The sequence below is a fragment of the Lithobates pipiens genome, unplaced genomic scaffold (genome assembly GCF_037356315.1).
Source record: "Lithobates pipiens isolate NorthernLeopardFrog02 unplaced genomic scaffold, aLitPip1_a1.2 Scaffold_25, whole genome shotgun sequence".
Taxonomy (NCBI): domain Eukaryota; kingdom Metazoa; phylum Chordata; class Amphibia; order Anura; family Ranidae; genus Lithobates; species Lithobates pipiens.
The window spans coordinates 148,888,336-148,910,416 of NW_027507787.1; the positions used below are offsets into that span (position 1 = coordinate 148,888,336).

The 22,081-nt window shown below is 43.2% G+C and overlaps 1 protein-coding gene across 1 annotated transcript in view; it reads right to left on the minus strand.

Annotated features, from left to right (window-relative positions):
- Positions 1 to 22,081, minus strand: part of TDRD1 (tudor domain containing 1) — a 299,412-nt gene that overhangs the window by 75,173 nt on the left and 202,158 nt on the right. The window contains exons 15-17 of the mRNA XM_077453765.1: positions 10,275 to 10,385; positions 5,929 to 6,099; positions 4,048 to 4,899 (exon numbers count right to left, since the gene is read on the minus strand). Coding sequence (XP_077309891.1) covers positions 4,048 to 4,899; positions 5,929 to 6,099; positions 10,275 to 10,385 — 1,134 coding nt within the window. The remainder of the gene's footprint in view (positions 1 to 4,047; positions 4,900 to 5,928; positions 6,100 to 10,274; positions 10,386 to 22,081) is intronic.

Here is a 22,081-nt window from a genome sequence, read left to right on the forward strand (position 1 = left end):
CTTCCCATACTGCCAATATATCTCGGTCGGGAGTCCGCCTGGGCCCGGGGATTTCTGTTGTGCCATCTCAATAGTGACCCTTTGTATTTCCTCTATCGTTATAGGTCTATCTAACTCAGTTCGGTCTCATCAAGACAGAGGAAATTCAGATCCCTGAGAAAGCTGTCCATTTCATCCCCAATTTCCTCCTGTTGTGATCTATACAAGTCCTCATAATATTCTTTAAACTTGCCCACTATTTCTGGAGTATACCCTTCCATCTCCTATAGTTATCGTGGGTATAACGGATGGGGGGGATGGGCGAGTGTTCACCCTGACTAATTGTGCCAGCATATGTCCCACACTTTCCCACTCTCCAAAGGCAAATTGTTTCTGGAAGAGGTGTTTACTCTCTATTTTTCTAAGGGTCATTAATCGATAATTTTGTTATTCCTCTATCCATTTCCTAAGTCTATCTGGTGTTGGGTCATTGATATACTGTTCCTCTGCTGTAGTTACCCTCTCCCCTATTAGTCTATCCCAGTCCTTAGTCTGTTTTTTAATTTTTGAGATTTGTTGGATCATTATGCCTCTTATGGAAAGCCTTCAGAGTGTCCCATATTATTCCTTCTGAGGCAGTGCCTCTATTCAAATCGAGAAACTCCCCCATTGAAGCCAATATCTCGTTCGGATCCTCCATCAGTTCGATCCAAAATGGGGTTATCCTCCACTCCCCAGGATGGTTACGCTCACCCAGCTCTAGTGATATTGTCACTGGGCAATGGTCCGAAAGACCCCTTGGTCTGTAGTTCACATTCTTTATGATAGACATCACTTCGTCATTTCCCAGCACTAGTTGATCCTGGACAGTGTTGAATGTGTCCTGGAGATTAAAACTGAACTATACACTGCTCTACCCGACAAGACTACGTATAAACGCCCTGGGGGGGACTGTGTTTTCGATACCTCGGAGGGAGTGGAGAACTGGATAGTAACCTATAGTGGGGGACCGTAGACCAATCTGACTATATTGCCCTGGACTGTTATTCGAAATATGATTTGAAGACACAAACCACTGCACTGTTGAATAATTTAGGGAGAGAGGAGGGTGTTGGTGGTGGAAAGGGGGAGTGAACAACGAGCATACCACCCCATGTTTCTAAGGGGTCGAGCGCACAGTTCTCTCTATTTGTGTTGTCTATTTTGCTATGTTTGTCTTGTTTATTTTATTAAATGTGGGTTGTATGGTTTTCTGAGGGGGGGGGGGGGGGTGGGATAGGGAGGGAAGAGTGTGAGAACACAAGTTTAAAGTTGAGAACACTTAAATTGATAGATGAATGCAAAGGTCACATTAGGAAGCCCCAAAATAGGCCCAGTGGGCAGGTGAATGGTGTGCATGGGTGTATGAGATGGAACAAGTGGGTTGCTTGGTACAAAAGACTGTGTTAACACAATTATAGGCATGAGAGGAGGTACGGATGTATGGGATGGAATGAGTGGTGGGTCTGGCACAAAAGTTTGTTTGATTTAAATCACAAGTATGAGAAGAGACACTATGGAGTCACAAAAAATGATACGAGAAAACCATATAAAATTTGAAAATGCACTGGTTAGATTCAGTAAAAAATTAAACTTTGATGGTTATGCGCAACCAGATTAAAAAATAAATGTTGTGCTCATGGAATGTCCGGGGAATGGGAAAAAAAAGCAGCAGTTCTCCTGATTGCAAAGACATACGAGGTTGCTATCCTTTGTAGGAGACACATCTTACTAAAATCTCTATTCCCCAATTTAGATGGCGGGATTACAATACACAGTTCCATTTAGTACAAACCCATCGTGGGGGGGTGAGTATATTTGTTAGATCAGGGGTGGCTTTCTCTTGTATGCAGGCTAAGGTGGATCAATATGGGAGATTTATTTTTTTATTCTGTAAGATTGAGAACAGAGTCTGTGTATTAGCAAATGTGTACCTCCCTCCACCCTTTAACGTTTCTATCCTTTGTGAGCTTGCCGAGTTTGTTGTGGATAAGCCGAGAGTGCTGGTGATCGTAATGGGGGACTTCAATATGGTAATGGACTAGAGACTAGATAGTGTCCCCGGGGGGAACCTAACAGGTGGTGTCACGGATAGCCGGCTCCCTGATTTTTTAGGGGAGGCAGGATTGTGGGACATCTGGAGAATACGGAACCCGGAGGCCCGACAATACTCGTGCTTCTCCAAGCTAATGTAAACTTAGCCTAAAGCCCCGTACACACAAGCCGAATATCGGCCAAAAATCAGCTAATACAGTAGAAACTGGCCCAACTTGGGCCCATATACGTACAGGATCTCATGACCGGCTTCTGTCGAACGAGCATGCTGGTGAACAAGCAGCTGATTGGCATCTAATCAGCGCTCGCAGCCAATTGCTGCGAGCACTGAAGGGTGTTTTGGTGGGGGCCCCCATTTGAGGAACACAACAGCACAGCAGGGACATCGCTGTACTAACATCGAATAGTTAGTACAGAGACCTCTTCTGGGTTGAATTAAAAAAAAAAAAACTGTCACATTTCGCTACCCTGCTGGTTGGCAACAAAACAAATGGAAACAAAGAAGAATGGCAGCACATCCAGAAGTAAAAAAAAAAAAAAATGCCAAACCGAAATCTCCCATAATGGCATGCATTACAAATGATTGACTGGGATGTGTCAATGGGAGGCAGTGGGCAGGAATGGGAGTGGACTAGTATGCGGGCATGCATGGAGCTAGGCTTGGTGTAACAATGATTTATCAGCATTAACTTGGAGGAAAAAAACAGCTGTGACATCTATGCACCAAAGCGTAGTTGTAGAGAACACAGTTGCCGAAAAGTGGTCATGCTGAGTGAGATAGGAGCTTTACCAATGCACAGATCAAAAGGTACCTTTATAACATTTTTAGGAAAGCTAGGCAAAAAAAAAAACACATTTATCATGCATTATTTTATTTATTTATTTATTGATTTTACTTAAAGTGTTTGGTACCCTAAAAAAATAAAAAAAATAAAAGGATCCTGTACCCTTGAAGCATGTCACACAGCAGAGTGCTTGTGCTGGGTAATTTGGCCCCCTGTATCACCTGAAATACATGGCTGATTCTGCCCCCCCCCCCCCCCAACTGTAAGCTGACCACGGTTTAACATGGCTGCTAAGCCCCCACACCGTGGTCAATTTACCTGCCACCATCATGAGTAGCCCTGTTCTGTCCTCTCTCCCCCTCTCCTCCCTGCCTGTCAGCTCTGTCCACTCCACGAGGCGGCCGGTCATGTGTGCGTCCATAGGCGCTCTAACAAAAAGGTACACAGCAGCTTAAAATAAAAATGCTCTGGGGAACATTTAACATAGCAGAGGTTGCATGGCTTAACAACCACTTTCATTTTGGTAAACTCCACACAAGCACAAGCTACTTTTGCCATCTACAAATACATCAGTCTGCTCATACATTTGTGCTCTGCCAGTATTGCAAATTTAGCATGGAGAGGGATTAGGACACCTATTAGGGTTTTATTTCCGTCTGTGCTCCCATTAGAGAGATTCATCCCATTTGTCCAGTTTACCTATATTATTAAATGTTAAAGTAAACGAAAATCCCAAACATTGGACTGACACCAGGACAGGAATAGAGGGGAAATCTTTAAAGGGGGACAAGTTCCATTGACATCTCAGGATTTCATCACTTTGTAGGGATTAGCTCTCACTTTGTTTTGGCTATGGGACAGAAGTGAAATCTCCCCAATGGGTCACTGATGGCAAAAAAAATAAAATAAATAATATATGACAGGTTATAAACATCCCTTACTGTATCCACAATGGGAAAATAAAATGCCTTTTATTATATTTTAAGTAAATGAAATGGAAAGAGGCTGCGAACAGGATGCCTATGCAAGTTTAGCCTGGACCATCAATGGCAATTAAAGTGATTGTAAAGATTCAGGTTATTTCTTTAAAAACAAAAAACATGTCTTAATAACCTGCTCTGTGCAATGCACTGTGTGCCCCCATAGGAATACGGATATCCAACACCATCTTAAACGTGTGTATATTTACCTCTAGCCTCCAAAAAGGATGATGACTGCTTATGACTGACCCGTGTGGACTTCAACTCTTGTGGTAAAGATGGAGAATCCTTAACTGAGACTAACCCATTCTTCAAAGGAGAACTAGTAGCATGGGTAGACAACAGTCTACTTGGTGATCGTACAGGAGAGCTGACAGAGTTGAACCCTCTTTGACGTGATGGTTCAAGATTAACAGAAGCTGATCTTCTTTGAGTAGACAACCTGCCATTTACAGAGTTTGTACTTTTATCACTAGTGTTAAATTTTGTCTGATAGGTTGGTGAAGAGTAACTAGAGTTGAATTCTTTAGGAAGTGATGGTTCAGCATTGCCAGACCGGTTTTCTCCAGAAGGAGATGCAGTGCTGTTATGGGAAAATGATTCTTTAGGAGGGATTGTTGCAGCCTTAGCAGAGCCAATTTCTTGAAGTGCAGGCTGAGTAGAGTTCAACCGGACAGGCTGAGAAGAATATGGATCTCTGTGAGATGAGCTTGTTTGTTCCTTTGCAGCAAAATTCTGAACGGGAGATACTTTTGTCTCCTTGGCTGGATTGAGCTCCTTGTTAGAGCAAACTTGGCTGCTGCCTTCATCTGTTTTCTTAGCTGCTGAGCCTGGGCCAGTCTCCACATCAGCATCATTCGTTTTAAAATCATCAGGAAGAGCAACTTTCTCAGCGAGGAGAACATCGGTTATGGCTTTACGGCTCTCACTCACCACCAACTCGACAATGTAACCATTTTCCTTTCTGCAAACTGCTTTAGCAAGCAACTTTATTCCAGCAACAAAGTCCTGAAATTTTTTAGATGCTATTAGATCCCACTTTTCGCCATGAGGCTTCACACCTTAAGAGAAAAATAAAAATGATTTTTATTTCTTTATTTTTATTATAAAATGTTATTTTTAAACATGTTACACTTACCTGCTCTGTGTAATGGTTTTGCACAGAGCAGTCCGGATCCTCTTCTTCACGGGTCCCCTGCCAGCTTTCCTGATCCCTCCCAACAAATGCCTATCGTGCTCTGGTGGTAATTTCTGCTGCCTTACTGCCAAGGCTTCTCCTAACTGGCTGTGATTAACAGCTCCGCCTGCTGTCTTAGGCCCCTTTCACACTGAGGCGCTTCTAAACTGCCAGTAAAACATTTGAGTGCTTTTGAAGAGCTTTTCAGGTGCTTTTGAAGAGCTTTCCATTCAATTTCAATGGAGAGAGACTTTTTCACGGCCCTGCCAGACCACTGCCCCAGTGTGAAAGCATTCATTGATTTTAATGGAAATAGGCTTTCGTGAGCTTTTCCATTTTTATTTTAGCGTGAAAGCACCCGAGTATGAAAGGGGTCTCAGCTAATGAGAAGAGCCGTGAAAGATCTGGCTCTAGTGCATATCACTGCCTTGAAATTGGACCCAGGAGAGTATAAGCGGAGGCTCAGTGGAAGCTGCACTCAGGTTTTTTTTACCCTCATGCAAAGAATGCATTAAAGTAAACAACATTCTACCATTACAGCCGCTTTAAACCATTAAAGGCATAGTTGAAACCTGATGCATAGCAGCGCACACCAGCATCCTAAACCCAATTAGACTCCAGGAAACACTACTAGGCACAAGTCCAATCCTGTTAAAAACAACTGCTGGCCAACCCCTTTGAACACTTAAATTTTGGTCCATCACATGACATGACAGGCAGCCTCAGTTGCCAACAGGTACCTGCCAGAGCTCAAAAGTATCTCTTGACCAATGAAAGCCTACAAAGTCCCAACTTTCATGACTACAGAACTGATTGTGAGCTTTATTGTAGCTGTCTTTCAAGAAGGTTCCTCAATATTGGCCATCAACTTGCCAACTTGTGCAAAATGATAAACAGTGCAAAGATTGCTCACCTGCCAAACTGCATTTAACAGCTTGGAAAGGAAGCTGAAGGAAGTCGGAGGGGATTTTGCAGAGTTTATCCACCGCCACTTCCTCTGTGTTTCCATAATCCAAAAAGTGTACCGTAGCTGCACCACCAGAGGTAAAATCCTTCACCTGCCCTCGATACCAATTGCGGTCATCTGTCGAAGCAAAATTATAAAATGCGGTTATAGTTTAAAATTCTCAATAATACGTCTTGTCTTTAAACAAGAGTAAGCAGCAACATGGTATTTTGTCCAGACTTCAATAGTTTTTGCTAAATTCACCTTTTAAAATGTCTGCAAAAAAAAAAAAAAAAAAAAGAAAATAAACAGTTTACACAGAAGAAAGCATCTATGCCCAAAAATGTAAGGAGGGATTGAGGAAGCATCAATAGCACTCGGTTAGTGTTCGTTGCTGCTGTTTAAGACTACAATTCCTACTGTTCAATGGAAAATGTAGCATGCAATTGGTGGGCACATATTCCAGCAGGTGTGCATGCGTGTGGCAGCCCAGGAGTCTCCTGGCTTCGCAGCCAAGCTGTGGCTATGACCAGGAGTAGGCAGGACAGACTAAGATTCTCCAGGCCTATCAAAGTTACACAATGAGAGCGGGTGGACTGGTCCTCCTACTACAGTGACACTCTGCTGATGGAATCAAACTACAATGGGGAAAACACAGGACTGGTGGTCGAGAAAGGAGTATGTGTTTTCCGTCAGATTTTGTAATGGAAGGGACGTTCAGTCACCTGTGCATGCGTACACCTGCTAGCAAGTTGCCAGATCTGACAGAACACTGTAGTCAGGAGAAAAAACAGTGGACATCATACTACACCCAGCTCCATCTTTAACCACGGCTACAGGGCGGTTGCTTAACTCTGGCAGGGCGTACTATGACGTCCTCCCAGAATTCCTCTCTTGTGAGCCCCCTGTGGCTTGCACCCGAAAACTTCTGTGACCGCTGGGTCCAGAGAACCCGGTGCATCATGGATCACGGTGAACGGCCGCTGATCTAATGAAGGAGTGATCACATGTAAACAAACCGGCGTGATTTCTGGATCCTCCCTCCCTCCTCCCTGTGAGGAGGAGAACCCGATAACATCTTGTTACCACGGTTTGTTTACATTCTGTGACCGGCTGTGATTGGACACAGGCGGTCACGTGGTAAAGAGACAATTTCATTGGCTCTTTACTGCGATCGGGGTTGGGCTGTGTCGGGGTGACAAGCCGCATCCCCGATCGCCGCACTGCACGCGCCCTATGTGTGTGCGCAAGCGCCGTGAACGTACACAGTATATGTGACCGGCTGTGACTGGACACGGTCGGTCACGTGTATCGGGGGTGGACTGGGATGCCAATCACACAGATCGGGGATGGGCTGTGTCCGAGGGACACACCTCATCCACGATCGCCACGCTGCGGTCCCCCGGGGGCCCACAGGAGTGGCGAAATACCGAGGACGTCATGACGCCCACCCAGGATGGAAGATCCCATCTGTGGGCGTCATTTGACTATGGCCCGGTATTGAAGTGGTTAAAAGAAAAAAGTTAGACTGTTTTGCAGATTTTCAAACAGAACTGTAATATATTATATGCTGGCTATACAAAAACAATGTCTTCCTTCGAAAAAAAATATTTTTTTTCATTTCAAGAACATCTGTTTGATATTCTAAACGTTAGTGGGATCAAATCGACATTTGTTTTCAACCACAGTGATGGAAAAATTTAGAAATAATAGAAAACTTCTTGGTTAAAGGAATTTTCAGACTAAGTATGTGGTTTTGGTTCAAAAATTACATTCGTTTTAAAACAGAATGTTAAAAGCACATGAAAATTTCAAACAGTTTTTCATTGAGCGAATGTATAACGATTTTTCTTATGAATATTCTCGTCTGAAAATTGATCCGTGTGGCCGGCATAAGGCACAGTACACACCTATGCAGTTTGCTTTTGATCTGTTTCTGCAGTGCCTTTTGCTGTGCGTTTTGATTAATTGTGCATGCGATTTTGCTGCAATTAGCTTTTTTTATGCTTTTTTTGGCCAATTTGTTGTTTGGGAGATTTAAAGCGGGAGTAAACCCAGTTTAAAAAAAACACTTACATTCCCGGCATGCCGGAAATGCTAACTTTCACATTGGTTGTGCTTTCAACCAAACTTTCAAACCATCCCAATGGCTGGTTTCATAACTGAACACATGTGCAGCATTATGGCAGTTGAAGAATCGTTAGAGGCCAAGATGGCAGCTTCCTTGACTGAAAAGGATAAAAGGGTTTCATTCCACTTAGAAAAAGAAAGAAAAAAAAAAACACACACAAATTGCTGCAAAAATGCATTACATGCTTTTCTGCAGCTTCTCCATTGAAGTATATTTTTAACAAAAAAAGCACCATTTTGCATTGAAAAAAGTCCCCGACCCTTTCCAAATACACAGCAGCTGAAAAAAAACAGATGTGAACGTTAAATGAACTGTTGTGCATTTCTGCATAATGCACCAAAAAAACACATTGGTATGAACCGGGCCTAAGACGTTTAGCAACATAATGGGGGTAAAAAAATAAAATAGCCCTTTGTACAAATCGCTACTGTAAGAGGTTAAGTTTTTTGTTTTTTTTATTGTGCAACAGTGAAAGTTTACAGTAGCAATTATTTGCTCTTTTTATACTCTAAACGGCAAATTTTTTTTTTTTAACCCCATTAGGTTACTGGCCAATTAATCAAATATGAAAATTTCATAATCGATTAGTTGTTTCGGCCCTAAAGATGTATGCTGCTGCCTTCTTCTGACTCCAGTGTTCTGTCACTTCCGTTACCAAATCTGATGGGTCGCCGAATTTGACGCAACACCAGCATAGCAGCCACCTGTCTTATATACAGTATAGTTAAGTTTGCTACACTGAGCCCTAGAAACTTTGCATTTAAGTGTAACTAAAAGGCAAAACTTATTTTTAGTTTTAAATAGATCAGAGACTGATTAGTGTACACCTGTATTTTATTATTCCTGTCTGTGCTCCCGTTAGGGCGATTCACCCTCTCTCTTTTTGTCCTATTTCCTGTTATCACCGACAGTGAAATATCATCCCAAATTTTGTATTGTCCCCAGAACAGAGGCTAAAAAACATCTTCCAATGGGGACACTAGTTCTGGAGAACCTAGGGACAACCAGGGATTCCCTCACTTTGGAAGGATTTCCTCTGACGTCCTGTTCTGGCTATGGGATAAGGAGTGTAGGGAAATCTCCCCAATGCAATACCGACGGGGAAAAAAAAAAAAAAAGACAGGGCAAATTTTGGCTTTAAAGGAGTTGTAAGCCCTCGTGTTTTTTCATCTTAATGCCTCCTATTCATTAAGGTGAAAACACCTGTCAGTCACCGCCCCTCCCAGCCAGGTTTACTTACCTGAGCCCCTTCATCTGTTCGGTCGGGATGCACTGTCCCCATCTCCACAGGGTCCCAGCTTGTTTGTATAGATTGATAGCAGTGCAGCCATTGGTTTCCGCTGCTGTCAATAAAATCCAATGATGCGGTGGGGCCGGGCCAAGTCCGGCATTCATGCCTGTGGATGCAAATTCTTGACTTGTGAGCGCACCCGCAAGGTAACCCCCTCGGGAGAGTGCTTCTCCTAAGGGGTTATCTGAGGTGGGGACGAGCCGCGAGAGCTGCCGGGGGATGGCAAAAGACAAAGTTCGGGGTCACTCTGTGCAAAACTTGCCACACAGCGGCGGTATGATATGTTTGTTTATTAAAAAAAAAAAAAAAAAGATCCTTTACAATCACTTTAATTCTTACGTTAAAGATTGAGCAGTAGCTGATGCTTTTATTGTTAACAGGTATGTTCTTTTCTTTACAGCAGAAATTTTTTATTGCTGATAAGGGGAAAAATTATTTGCTTGGCGATCAGTTTTATTTAGTGCACATTAAAATGAATCTATAAAATGAAAACTTATTTTAATTGAGTGCTGTGGACAAACTTTAGAAGGTGATAAGAGCATCTTGCTCACAAAAGTATCATTGGGCTGTTTCCTACCAGGAAAGCTGTGTGGATAATGGTAATGCACACTGAGGTCATAACCACTGAATCCTCTATTCAGATCTAGCTAAAGTTAAAAAAAAATGGATAATCGAAAACAAATCCAAGTAGGAATATGAAATGCATATATAGCAGAAATCCTTGCATGCATATTCTGGAGGGGTTAATACTGCCTCAACAGAAGCGGAGCATCAAGCAAATCATCCTCAATTCCAACTACTATTAGTTTGTAAAAAATAATTATAAATCTTGCCTAGACTCACTGGATCCTGTAACAGTACTATGCACTGAAGAAGAATTGTGTCACTTACCAGAGAAGAAAGCTCCACACACGTCTCCTTTATTAGGAGTGTAGCCCTCAGACACATGCTGAATGCAGTACTGTCCCAACGAGACATTTAAATCATTCAGGGAGCTTAAATCTGAAAATCATTCAAAAGAATTTCATTTACTTAGTGGAAAACAACTTGCAGTCTATCCTTGGACAAAATGGGGTAAAAAAAAAAAAAAACAGTCCGTACAACTCACACGTACCTTATGTAAAATATACCACATCTACACAAAAAAAATAGGATTTTTATAACAGCTTACATGTAAAATCCTTTTCTTGGAGTACATCATGGGATCCATAGTTAACTTAATGGGACATCCCATAGTAATGCTATTTGAGGGGAGGGAGAGACAACCCGCAGGGTACCCCCAAAATCGAGGACTTGTACTGCTGCTTACAGCACATTGTGCTCGAAGGAGATATCCTCATGCCTCCTTACATCCACCTGATAAAATTTGGTGAAAGTATGTACTGAAGACCAAGTTGCGGCCTTACAAATCTGAGCTATGGAGGCCTGGTGACGCACTGCCCAAGAAGCACTGACTGACCTGAGTGTGCTTTGACTTAAAAAGGGGAAATCTTATTTCTTAAATCATAAGACTGAATTATAACTTGGCGAATCCACTTAGCGACAGTGGATTTCAAAGCTGCCTGTCCTTTCTTAGGACCCTCCGGCAGAATAAATAAGACACCAGTCGTCTTTAAATAGACTGACTGCTCTCACCACCTCAAGACAATGTAGTGACTTTTCTTCCCTGGAACATGGTTTTGGAAAAACTATGGCAGGACAATAAATACAGGTAAAGGGGTACCACGCTTAGGACAAGTTAAGAGAGGTTGCTGCTTCCCCCGAAGGGGGGAGTCCTAGATGTATAAAAAGATTAAGTAAAAAGGGGTTGATGGCGCTACCTATATACTCCAGCCACTGCAAATAAAAAATCTTTACAGAAATTAAGGGTTTCTATAAATGGCAAAAATGCCTGGCGTGTCCGTAAAAAACAAAACTCGTAAAAGGGAAAACTAAGTCAAAAACTGACCACAGAGAATAACTGATAAGGGAATTAATTACATGCCATAATACTCATGTGACTTAGGTCATCGAATGCCCATGCCACTTGCAATACATGGGTAGAACCACCCGCCCCCTTTTTGCACGTATACGGGAGCATATTAACAACATTAGGAAGGGGGGTTCCCTAAACACAATTTATCACACCATTTTGATGAGGTACACCAGAGGGATCCTACTGGGTTAATATTCTATGGGATCGATCCGATCAAAGATTATTGGAGAGGAAGAAATAAAACTCCTCTAATATCACAAAATGAAATAGCTTGAATCTACCGGCTGGGGTCCCTTGCCCCTAGAGGCCTCAACCTAGATATAGATCTCAACTGACTTGGGAATGCCACATCAGCCCCATCCCTTGGTCGACACCCTACACATGTGTGCACACATATCTACTTGCTTTTTCCCACTTAGGGTATTGTTTGTACCCAAAGTGTGCAATATGGATTAGAGGGGGCTGGGTCTCCGCGGCTTACACATAGTCAGTACATATATTTTTTTTTTCTATGGGGGAGAGAATGGGTGTATGAGAGGTCAGCCCCCATGTGGGCTTAAGTTTTAGAGATATACATCTGATAGGGTGTAGGCCGAGTATATCATTACTTAACCTTGATACACCTGCCTTAGATTGGTGGATTGGGTACGTGGTGTATGGTTTCCCCTTTATTTTTTTGAGGCGGTCATATCTCTGTCTCTCTTTCATTTTCCAATTGGGAATGTGATGGGGTATATGCTGGAGGTCTATCTCTAGGAGTGACCTTTTCATATTCCCAATATGGTTTAGGTTTAGACCTCTGTTCATTAGGAGCATGTTTGCTGCTGCACATTTTTTTTAGCATCCTCACCCCCACCTTCTGCTGGTAGGGGGCGTTTGGGTGATCCAGTTATTTTCGTTTTCATGCTAGCACCCATGGTGCCACCTTCTGTTGACAGGGGGAGTATGGGTGATTTAGGTTGTGTCATTTTTTACGCTTTCATCATTTTGACATACGTTTACCAGGAAATATCTGGCTTCGATCTGTTTTACCCTTGTGCTCCCGACCTGTGTCCATAGGGGGAGTCTGGGTGAAACAGATGCGCATTGTTTTATTTTTGTTATATAGATTCTCTTATCGCCATTTCATATGCCTGCTGTCCATAGAGAATGTTATTTAGCATGGCTAATTATTAAGGAAGAGCGTGGCATTATGTAATTTCATACCGCAATTTTTATGGTACACTTGCTTCCTTACCGACATTTCCCTACTTGAATAGTAATCAGTTGGGCATATGCGGGATTCCCAGCCTCTATTATGGATTGGCTGGGTTGGAGCTAAGTGGGAGGGATCTCAAGGCCGCTCTCCCCAATTTAACATAGTGGTGTGCAGCGTGATGACACCGCCGCTGAAGAAGTCTATGATGAAGCGCGTACGGCATCATCACGTGACTTCCGAACACTAGAGCGAGCAGGTGGAACACAGCTGGACCGCACACTGCCCACCCACAGCTCAGGCTGCCTATGACAGCCATCGGTTAGTGCTGATTTTTTTGGGCCATCAGAAACTATGGTGCATGGACTCCTTTGTGATTTTATTTTAACCTATCAATGTGTTTTTTTTAATAATTTTTTTTTTTTTTGGGATACTACACTATGGGAGCCGATTTCTCTTTTCCATGAGGAATATGACCAACTACATCTGCCAATGCCTGGATATTTGAAGGCTGCCTAAGGGATGAGTATGTGGCCACCTGATCACACTGTGAATCTACATGCACACTACCCCTGTAGGAGTTAAAGGAGCTGGTGAGTGGGGATCTCTGAGGTGATTCTGTGAGCACAAGTCACCTGCAACAACATTTTAGAACATGAACACCTAACCACATTAGAATGGAAGCATTTATGCGGCCCTTATAAATGGTGTGATTACTGTGGTGTTTTTTTATTTTTGGCGCGATTTTTGTATATATATTTTTGGGCTGTTTGGGCCATTTTTTTTCTCTGGAATTTTTTTTTTTACCAACTTTGGCACTATAATATATTATAATATATATATATATATATATATATATATATATATAATAATATATATATATATTATATATATATATATATTATATATATATATATATATATATATATATATATATATATAATATATTATAATATATATATATATATATATATATATATATATATATATATACACACACACACACATACACACATTTTGTGTGCACAATATCTAATTTTTGGTGTTTAAAATCTATGAACCATTGAGGTTCACTTTCAACCATATCTGCTTGGATGTATGTAACCATTTGGCCACTTAATAATGTATTTCATTTAATTCTTATCACATTTTATATACTGCTTTAAATCTATCACCTAGTTTCTCCAGTAGGATCCGTTCCCCGGTGTAGGCTCAGGTTTACGGCTTTGGGCTGATAGTTCTGTCTTCACAGGTGGACCAACCTTAGTAGTTAAAGCCTTTTGGGGTGGAGCCAGGTGTAACATAGCACTGCGTATTTAATCTACGTTTGAGTTGCCTCAAGCAACTAAAGTGATTTGACAGATCACTCTTTAGTATATAGGTAGCACCACCAACCCCTTTTTACTTCATCTTTTTATACAGATGGCAGGACAAAATCTTGGTTCAAGTGAAAACCTGAGACCACTTTTGGCAAAATCTGGACGAGGGCGCAACACCACTCTGTCCTCATGAATAATCAAGTATGGCTCTTTACAAGAAAGAGCAGCCAATTCCGAAAACCTCCTTGCTAAGGATATAGCAAAGTCAGAAGGACTAAAGGGAATATGCTGTATCGTTTAAAAAGGCTGTTTTTGTAACACTGACAAAACTAAGTTCAAGTCCCAAGGGTTCAAAGGTGATCTAACTGGCGGATTAATCTGCATCAACCCTTGCATAAAAACCCAGGCAAAAGAACGTGTAGCAAGCCGTCTTTTAAAAAAGACAGATAAAGCTGAGACTTGGCCTTTAATAGTACTCAAGGCCAACTTCCTCTCTACCCCTAATTGTAGAAAGGCAAGAATTTTGCCTCTGATATACCGTATCTATCGGTGTATAACACGCACCCCAAGCTTAGGAGGGAATTTTAAGGAAAAAAAATCTTTTAGGAGAAAAATTTCAAGGAAAAAAAAAACTTACATTTAAATGCCCATCAATGCAGCCTTGCCCAGTGTCCATCTGCAGCCTTGCCCAGCCTCATTGCAGGCTGTTTAAAACGGACGATGATCTCCGCTGACTGAGCGGAGGGGCGAGCGCTGCCAACATACACAAAGCCGAGTGTAGTCGGCTAAGCTTGGCTGCTCTCACAGGTTCAAAGGCGGGACGGTAAGCGGAGCCAAGCGCCGCCGAGATACACATAGCCGAATGTACTCGGCTCGGAGTCACGCCCAGTCCCTGTGTTATGACCATCATGGGGGGGACTGGGCGTGACAATGTGCAGAGCCTAGTACACTCAGCTATGTGTATCTCGGCGGCACTCGCTCCTCCGCTCACAATCAGCGGGGCATTGGCGTATAACACTCACCCACAATTTTAATCTTTTACTAAGACCTTACCTCCGAGGCTGCCAACCCTTGGATTCACACCAGGAAACATAAGCCCTCCAGACTCTAAAATATACAGTTCTGGAAGCTGGCTTCCTTGTATTAAAGTAGAGATAACTAACTCGGAAAGCCCACGTTTCTTCAATAGCCAAGCCGTTAAATTTAGTGTTCAGAATATCTGCCCCCGTGAGAGTAGGTCGTAGTGGAAGGGACCATGGATCCTAAACTGGATGAGAAAACTACTACCACACCCCCCGGGGGTGGGGAATACAAGCTTTAGCTGCACCTCCCTCCCCCAGGGGGAAATGTTCGGGATGAGGATCCCACCTGGCTGTTGAGACCACACACGTGCTGTTTATCTGAGACTTCTGAGCAGACGGAGTAGCAACAAACTAAGGTAAGTGTATTTACTCCCTCTAGTGGAGACTTTAGGCATGACATTTTTACTTTATGTAAGAAAAAAGCATAGGTGGATTTTTTTTTTTTTACAGTTCCTAGGCTTCTTCACTTACCTTTTACTCACTGCAGGATACTGCTGTAACAGACAGATCCAAACTTCACCCATCACAGCGGGCTGAGTTAGCAAACCTTCAAGGACAAGGTCCCTATTATAGGGGGTCAACTACCTTGGACCTGAATAGCACCCCTCAGGAAAACTTTAGGTAGCATAACCAAAAAAAGTCCCGAGGTCCAGCCCTACAAAGGGGCGTTACAGGCAGAACCTCCTTAACGAGGCACGGGTACCAGCCACCTTGGCCTTAGTGGCACTTGGATGGATCCGGTCTATGGAGGCTGTTTAAATCCAGCATGGGATCCCTCCAGCTTGGAGCGCTTCAGAGCAAATCTTCACTCATGACCAACACCTTAGAGACACAGCAAAAAAACGAAGGAACTCTTGGAAGGAGGAGGGGTTATATAGGGAGTGAACTTCTTGGACTGGGTATGCCAGTGTTCATCACCTAAAGGTGCCTATATAGCATTAAGCTAATAACTATGGCTCTGTCCCATGATTTACGATAATAGGATTTTTATAAGTTTACCTGTAAAATCCTTTTTGAGGTACATCACGGGACACAGAGCCTCAGCAATTACTGATGGGTTATAGGGTACCACTAAGTGATTGGACACTAGACAAGAGGTTCAATCCCCCATATAACCACTCCCCTTACTGGAGGTACCTCAGTTTTGTAGCAAAGCAATACAAGTGTATAAGAGGGGAGGGACATCTGTGTCCCGTGATGTACCTCAAAAGAAAAGGATTTTACAGGTAAGCCGTTATAAAAATACTATTTTCCTTTTCGTATATCACGGGACACAAAGCCTCAGTATTTACTGATGGGATGTCCTAGAGCAATGCTATCTGAGGGGAATCACGCAAAGTAGGGTCTAAGCAGACCTGAGGAAATTGTACCGCTGCCTGCAGCACACTACTCCCAAAAGGCGATATCCTCGTGTCTTCTTACATCCACCTGATAAAATTTGGTGAATGTATGGACTGGATGACCAGGTTGCAGCCTTGCAGATTTGAGCCATGGAGGCCTGGTGATGCACTGCCCACAAAGCACAAATAGCCCTAGTGGAGTGTGCCTTGATCTGAAAAGGCGGAACGAACTTACTTGTCGAGTCCACTTAGCAATGGTAGATTTCAACGCTGCCTGTCGTCTATCAGGACCTTCTGTTAATACGAACAAAACATCAGTTTTGCCAACCTGAGCCGTCACTTCCAGATAGGCTTTGACTGCTCTCACTACATCCAAAGAATGTAGTGACTTTTCTTCCCTAAAACAGGAATTTGGAAAAAAGGAGGGGAGAACAATATCCTGGTTTAAATGAAAACCTGAGACCACCTTCGGTAGAAAGCTAGGATGAGGGTGCAACACCACTCTATCCTTGCGCATTATTAGATATGGCTCTTTACATTTCTGATACTCTTCTGGCAGAAGAAATGGCTACCAGAAAAATTAATTTCAACAGAACTAAGGGAATTTGATGAATCAGTTCAAAAGGTTGCTTCTGTAAAGATGACAGAACTAAATTCAGGTCCCAGAGGTCTAGAGACGCCTTAACTGGAGGATTAAAGTGCGTTAACCCCTGTATAAAGCTTCGGACCAAAAAATGCGAAGCAAGTGGAAGTTGAAACAACTGATGAGGCCGAGATCTGGCCCTTGATGTAATCAAGGCCAGCTTCACCTCTAACACCATTTGCAGAAATTCTGCTCATGACATTTTCTGGGATGCAAACTCCTGGATTCACACCAGGAGACATGTGGTTTCCAGACTGATAAAACATTCTGGAAGCTGGCTTTCTTGCATTAATCAAGGTAGAGATCACAGAGCCTGAAAGCCCACAATTCTTCAGAGCGTGGGTTTCAATAGCCAAACCGTTAAATTTAGCGTTTGTAAGGTAAGATGGATTACTGGTCCCTGGGATAGCAGGTCTGGACGGGACGCAAAGATCTACATCTGGAACCCCCCCCAGCATATGGCCAAGAAGATGTCGCAGTGAATAGACCCTTCCCCTGGGACTAACTGCCGAAGACGCAAGTAGTGCGACTGCCAGTTCTCTACCCCCGGAATGAAGATTGTCGATAAGCACGGCCCATGCTTTTCTGCCTAGATTAAGATCTGGTTTAATTCTCCCTGAGCTGCACGACTGTTGGTGCCTCCTTGGTGATTGATATAAGCCTCTACTGTGGCATTGTCGGACTGGATCCTGACAGGGAAACCCTTTAACCGGAGTGTCCAGGTATTAATGGCTAGATACGCCGCACGGATCTCCAGAATGTTGACGGGTAGTCCTCTCAGTCTTGGACCATCTCCCTTGGACAGTCGACTGTTCCAGAACTGCCCCCCAACCCGAAAGACTGGCATTTGTTTCCACTCTCCGGGTATCTGGTAAAAAAAGATTTTCCTTTTTGCAGATTTTTGGGTTTCAACCACCCACTGAGGCTCTGACGTACTGTAGGAGACAGACGCATCAAAAAAATCTAACGCCTGAACCTTTTTTTCCAGGCAGACAGGATACTGTTTTGCAACAGCCTCGAGTGAAACTGAGCTTAGGAAACTGCTTAGAATGAAGTCACCATCTTCTCCAGCAACCTCATACAAAAGGCGAAGAGAAGGACCCTTCTTTGCCCTGACTACCTGAATCAGTTCTTTTACAGCACTGATCTTTGCTTGGGGTAGAAATACACTCTTCTGGGCTGTATCTATGACCAGACCCAAATAATCTAGTCTTCTTACTGGTTTTAAAGAAGACTTCTCTAAGTTGAGGACCCAACCTAACTATTCCAGGTAGTTGATTGTGGTGACCAAGTTTTGATCCAAGCGGGCTACCGACCGGTCTATCAAGAGCAGGTCGTCTAGGTATGCTATTACCGTTATACCTTGGGCCTTAATCTGGCCAGAGGAGGGGCCAAGACTTTTGTAAACACCTGAGGTGCAGTAGCTAGTCTGAAAGGCAGCGCTAAAAAGTGAAAGTGATGTTTTTTTTACTTCGAAACGCAGGTACTTTTGATGAGCAGGGAAAATAGGTACATGCAGGTACGCATCCTTGAAGTCTATTGACGCCAGAAATTCTCCTCCTTGTAGGATGGAGACTACCGATCGGATCGATTCTATGCGAAAGGACCATATTTTTAGAAATCTGTTTAGCTCTTTGAGACATCTCCATTTTGCTTTGGTACCATGAAAAGGTTTGAATAAAACCCCAATCCTTGCTCTTGTGTGGGAACTATCACAATAACTTTTTGCGACAATTACTCACTCCAACGCTAGAAAGACTTATTTTTCTCTGGGTACATTTGATCTGAGGAAACGAGGAGAGGGGAATTCTAGTTTGTAACCTAGAGTTACTGTGGAGTTCACCCATCTGTCCTGAAATTCCTCCTGCCAGAGCCTTGAGAATTTTAGCAGCCTTCCCCCCACTCGAGCGAGTGGGGGCCCCCCTTCATAAGGAGGCTTTAGCGTTTTTGTCTTGTAGACTTCCTCCCCCAGGACTTCTTTTGTTTGGTTGACTCTGAGTTTTAACCTTTGAGCCTGACGGAGGAGGCCGTTGTGACTTCCTGGAGGCTGATGCCCTGGCACTGGAGAATCATTTGAATATAATTGTCCAAATCCTCCCCAAACAGTCTTGCACCACGAAAGGGAAATCCAGCCAGAAGTTTCTTACATGGTGATTCAGCTGACCAATTTTTCAACCATAAGATTCTATGCATATGTACCAATCCAAGCGTAAGGCAAGAGGTCTGGACGATATAGAATATAATACACACACATATATTATATTTATTATATATATATATATATATATATATATATATATATATATATATATATATATACACATATACACACACACATACATACATATACATATACACACACACCCCACATCTTGGATAAAGGGTTGAAAACTTTTTAGGAGGGAAAAAAAAAAAATGTTTATCTGGGTAATCCCACTCAATAAATAAGCTTTTCCAGTAAACCACAAACAGGAAAGGCACATGCAGTTTGAGGAGGCTTCAGTGAACCCAAACAAGAGGAGGGTTCTTTAACTGACTCAGATACGGGCAACTTAAATGTGGAGCGGACCAATCCAGCAAGAATTTGCACAAACACCTTCTCATCCAGAGAAGCTGAAGGGGGTCCTTCGCCACCAGATTCCTCAGAAGTGGACTCGGCCTCCTCCCGATCCTCAGAGGGGGATTGCTTGCCTTTTTCCCCAGTGTTCCACAGTTTGAGGGCCTTGTGTGGCAGAGGGGGACCTAGTGCGTTTTCTTCCACTGAGTAAAGATGTGATTAAGGCCACCAATCTTTCCTCTAATCCATTAATGGTCGAGGGGGAAAAAAAACCTGTGTCATGTATACAGGGGCTGAAGTGTGAGAAGCTCCTAACCCCGATGGCTCACCCTGGCCAGCTTCTCCCGGTCCTACAGGGGGAGAAGGTGCTGCAGAGGGGGGTCCTCAGAGCCTAAAAGGGAACCCTTTGAGCCTCTACTCTTTGGGGTATTTGTACCTCTTCTGACCATAGTGCAATGCAACAAAGGATAGCGGTACCACCTAAAATGCACTGACTGCTGAGCAATGTAGTTCAGCAACTGCCGCTGCTACCAGGACTCTGTCTGGTGCTCAAGTAAATGCTGCCTGGGAATGCCTGTGTCCCTCACACTCACATACGCCCGTCTGCTCTGTGCACCTGAAAAGAGCACACTTTATAGCCTGTGTAGTCAGCGATGTGGGCATCTAACCACTCCGTCGCATTAATGCTCCGCCCCCCTCTTCTGCGCCCCAACACCCCCTCTTTTTCAAAAACAAGCCTTTCTCACATGAGCCAAGGCTCTGAATTCTTGGGCAAGCATGGAGGGGAAGCTGGGACGGAGGAGAGAGAATGGTGCAGTAAGCTACCACTCCCTGCCCAGGCTCATGTCAGCTCCCTAAGTCGTGGAGGGAGAATCCCAAAAGGAAAAAAAAAAAACCCTACCCACATCCTACCTGGAGCATGGCTGGAGGAGCGTAGAGTGTGGAGACCAAGACAGACAGATCAGGCATGAAAGGTATGTGCTCGACAGCCCCACAGTGGTGACTTTAGGCATAGCATACATTTACTTACCTTATCTAGCTGCAGGGTTCTGTATAACAGACCCAATCTTCACCTCTCGCGGTGGGCTCCGTTTAGAGAAAACCTTCAGATACTGGGTCCCCTTTGAAAAGGGGGTCCGCAGTTCTGGGCCTGTAAAGCACCCCGCCAGGAATATGGCTGAAAAAAACATACTGGATCCCGGGGTCCAGCTATCCAAAAAGAGAAGCGTTACAGGTAAAACCTAGTTTTTCAGACACGAGGCCCGGGTACCATCCAATTCGGCCTGGAAGAGACACCTTGAACGGCTCCGGTTGCATGGCTAGCCCCAACGAAGATATTCCAGCGGAGCTCAGCACAACACGTCTTTACTCGTGACCAACACCTAAGACACTGGCGAAAAATGAATATACCTCCAGTAAGGGGAAGGGTTATATGGGGATTGAACTTCCTGTCCAAGGTTCCAGTGTCCAATCACCTAGTGATACCCTATAACTCATCAGTAATTACTGAGGCTCTGTGTCCAGTGATGTACGAGAAAGAAAAAAAAAATCCAGTGATCTATTAAAAGTGGAACTCCTTTTCAGCCAAGGAAGCCATAATCTTAGCTTCTGTTTGACCAGCAGGTACCATGGTGTTGCACATGTGATCTGTTATGACACCAGCTATTTGATGGTTTGACAGTTGGGAACACAAGCAAATGTGAGTCAGCATTCCCAGCATGAACTGCTTTGTGAAACCGTTGAATCAATGGGTTAGGAACCACTTTAACTTCCTGTAGTGAGCCAACAAGGCCACCATGGCTGTGTGCGAAAACCCCAAAGTTGTTAGCCCTTCTCAGTTCTCCACCTTGTGTCATTGCAGGAGGGGCAGGGCTGACAACACTTCTTGGCATTTCATTGAAGATGAGGTATAGTTGCCAGTTCACTGCAGGAAAGGCTAGCTTTGCAACACCCAGTCCACCAAGGTACAGGTGCAGCAAATCAAACTCAAGAGAAAAGGGTCCATCTGTAGACCTGATATATAGAGACCAGCGCTCAAGCAGAAATGTAGCAAGGAATCATGATTGAAGAAAAAAGTTGAAGTAAAAAATAACAGGTTAGACTATCTCAGCAGGGAGGAAGAAAAAAGATGATCATCCTCCAATGAGAACAGCAAAAAAAAAAGGCAGCAGTATAAACAGGACAGTACAAGCCCTCCTGTGTCCTTTCATTCCTGAGAAAATAACAGAAGCGCAACGCCAGAAAAAAGACCAAGTGGTTTATCAAAAAGTTTTTTTGTTTTTTTTTATAATTGATACTAGAGCTAGACGATTCTGGAAAAAACAAGAATCTATTTTTTTGTTTGCTTAAAATAAAGATTATAATTCTCTCTCGATTCTCGGTGCAACATTATCTTTCACATTACAAAAAAAATATAAAATTGGGCTAACTTTACTGTTTAGTTTTTTTTCAAATACATTAAAGTATGTTTTTCCCCCCCAAAAAATGCGTTTGAAGGACTACTGCGCAAATATTTTATTCTCTCGGGTCTCTGCTAAAAAAAATAAATAAATAAAAAAGATATGTTTGAGGGTTCTAAGTAATGTTC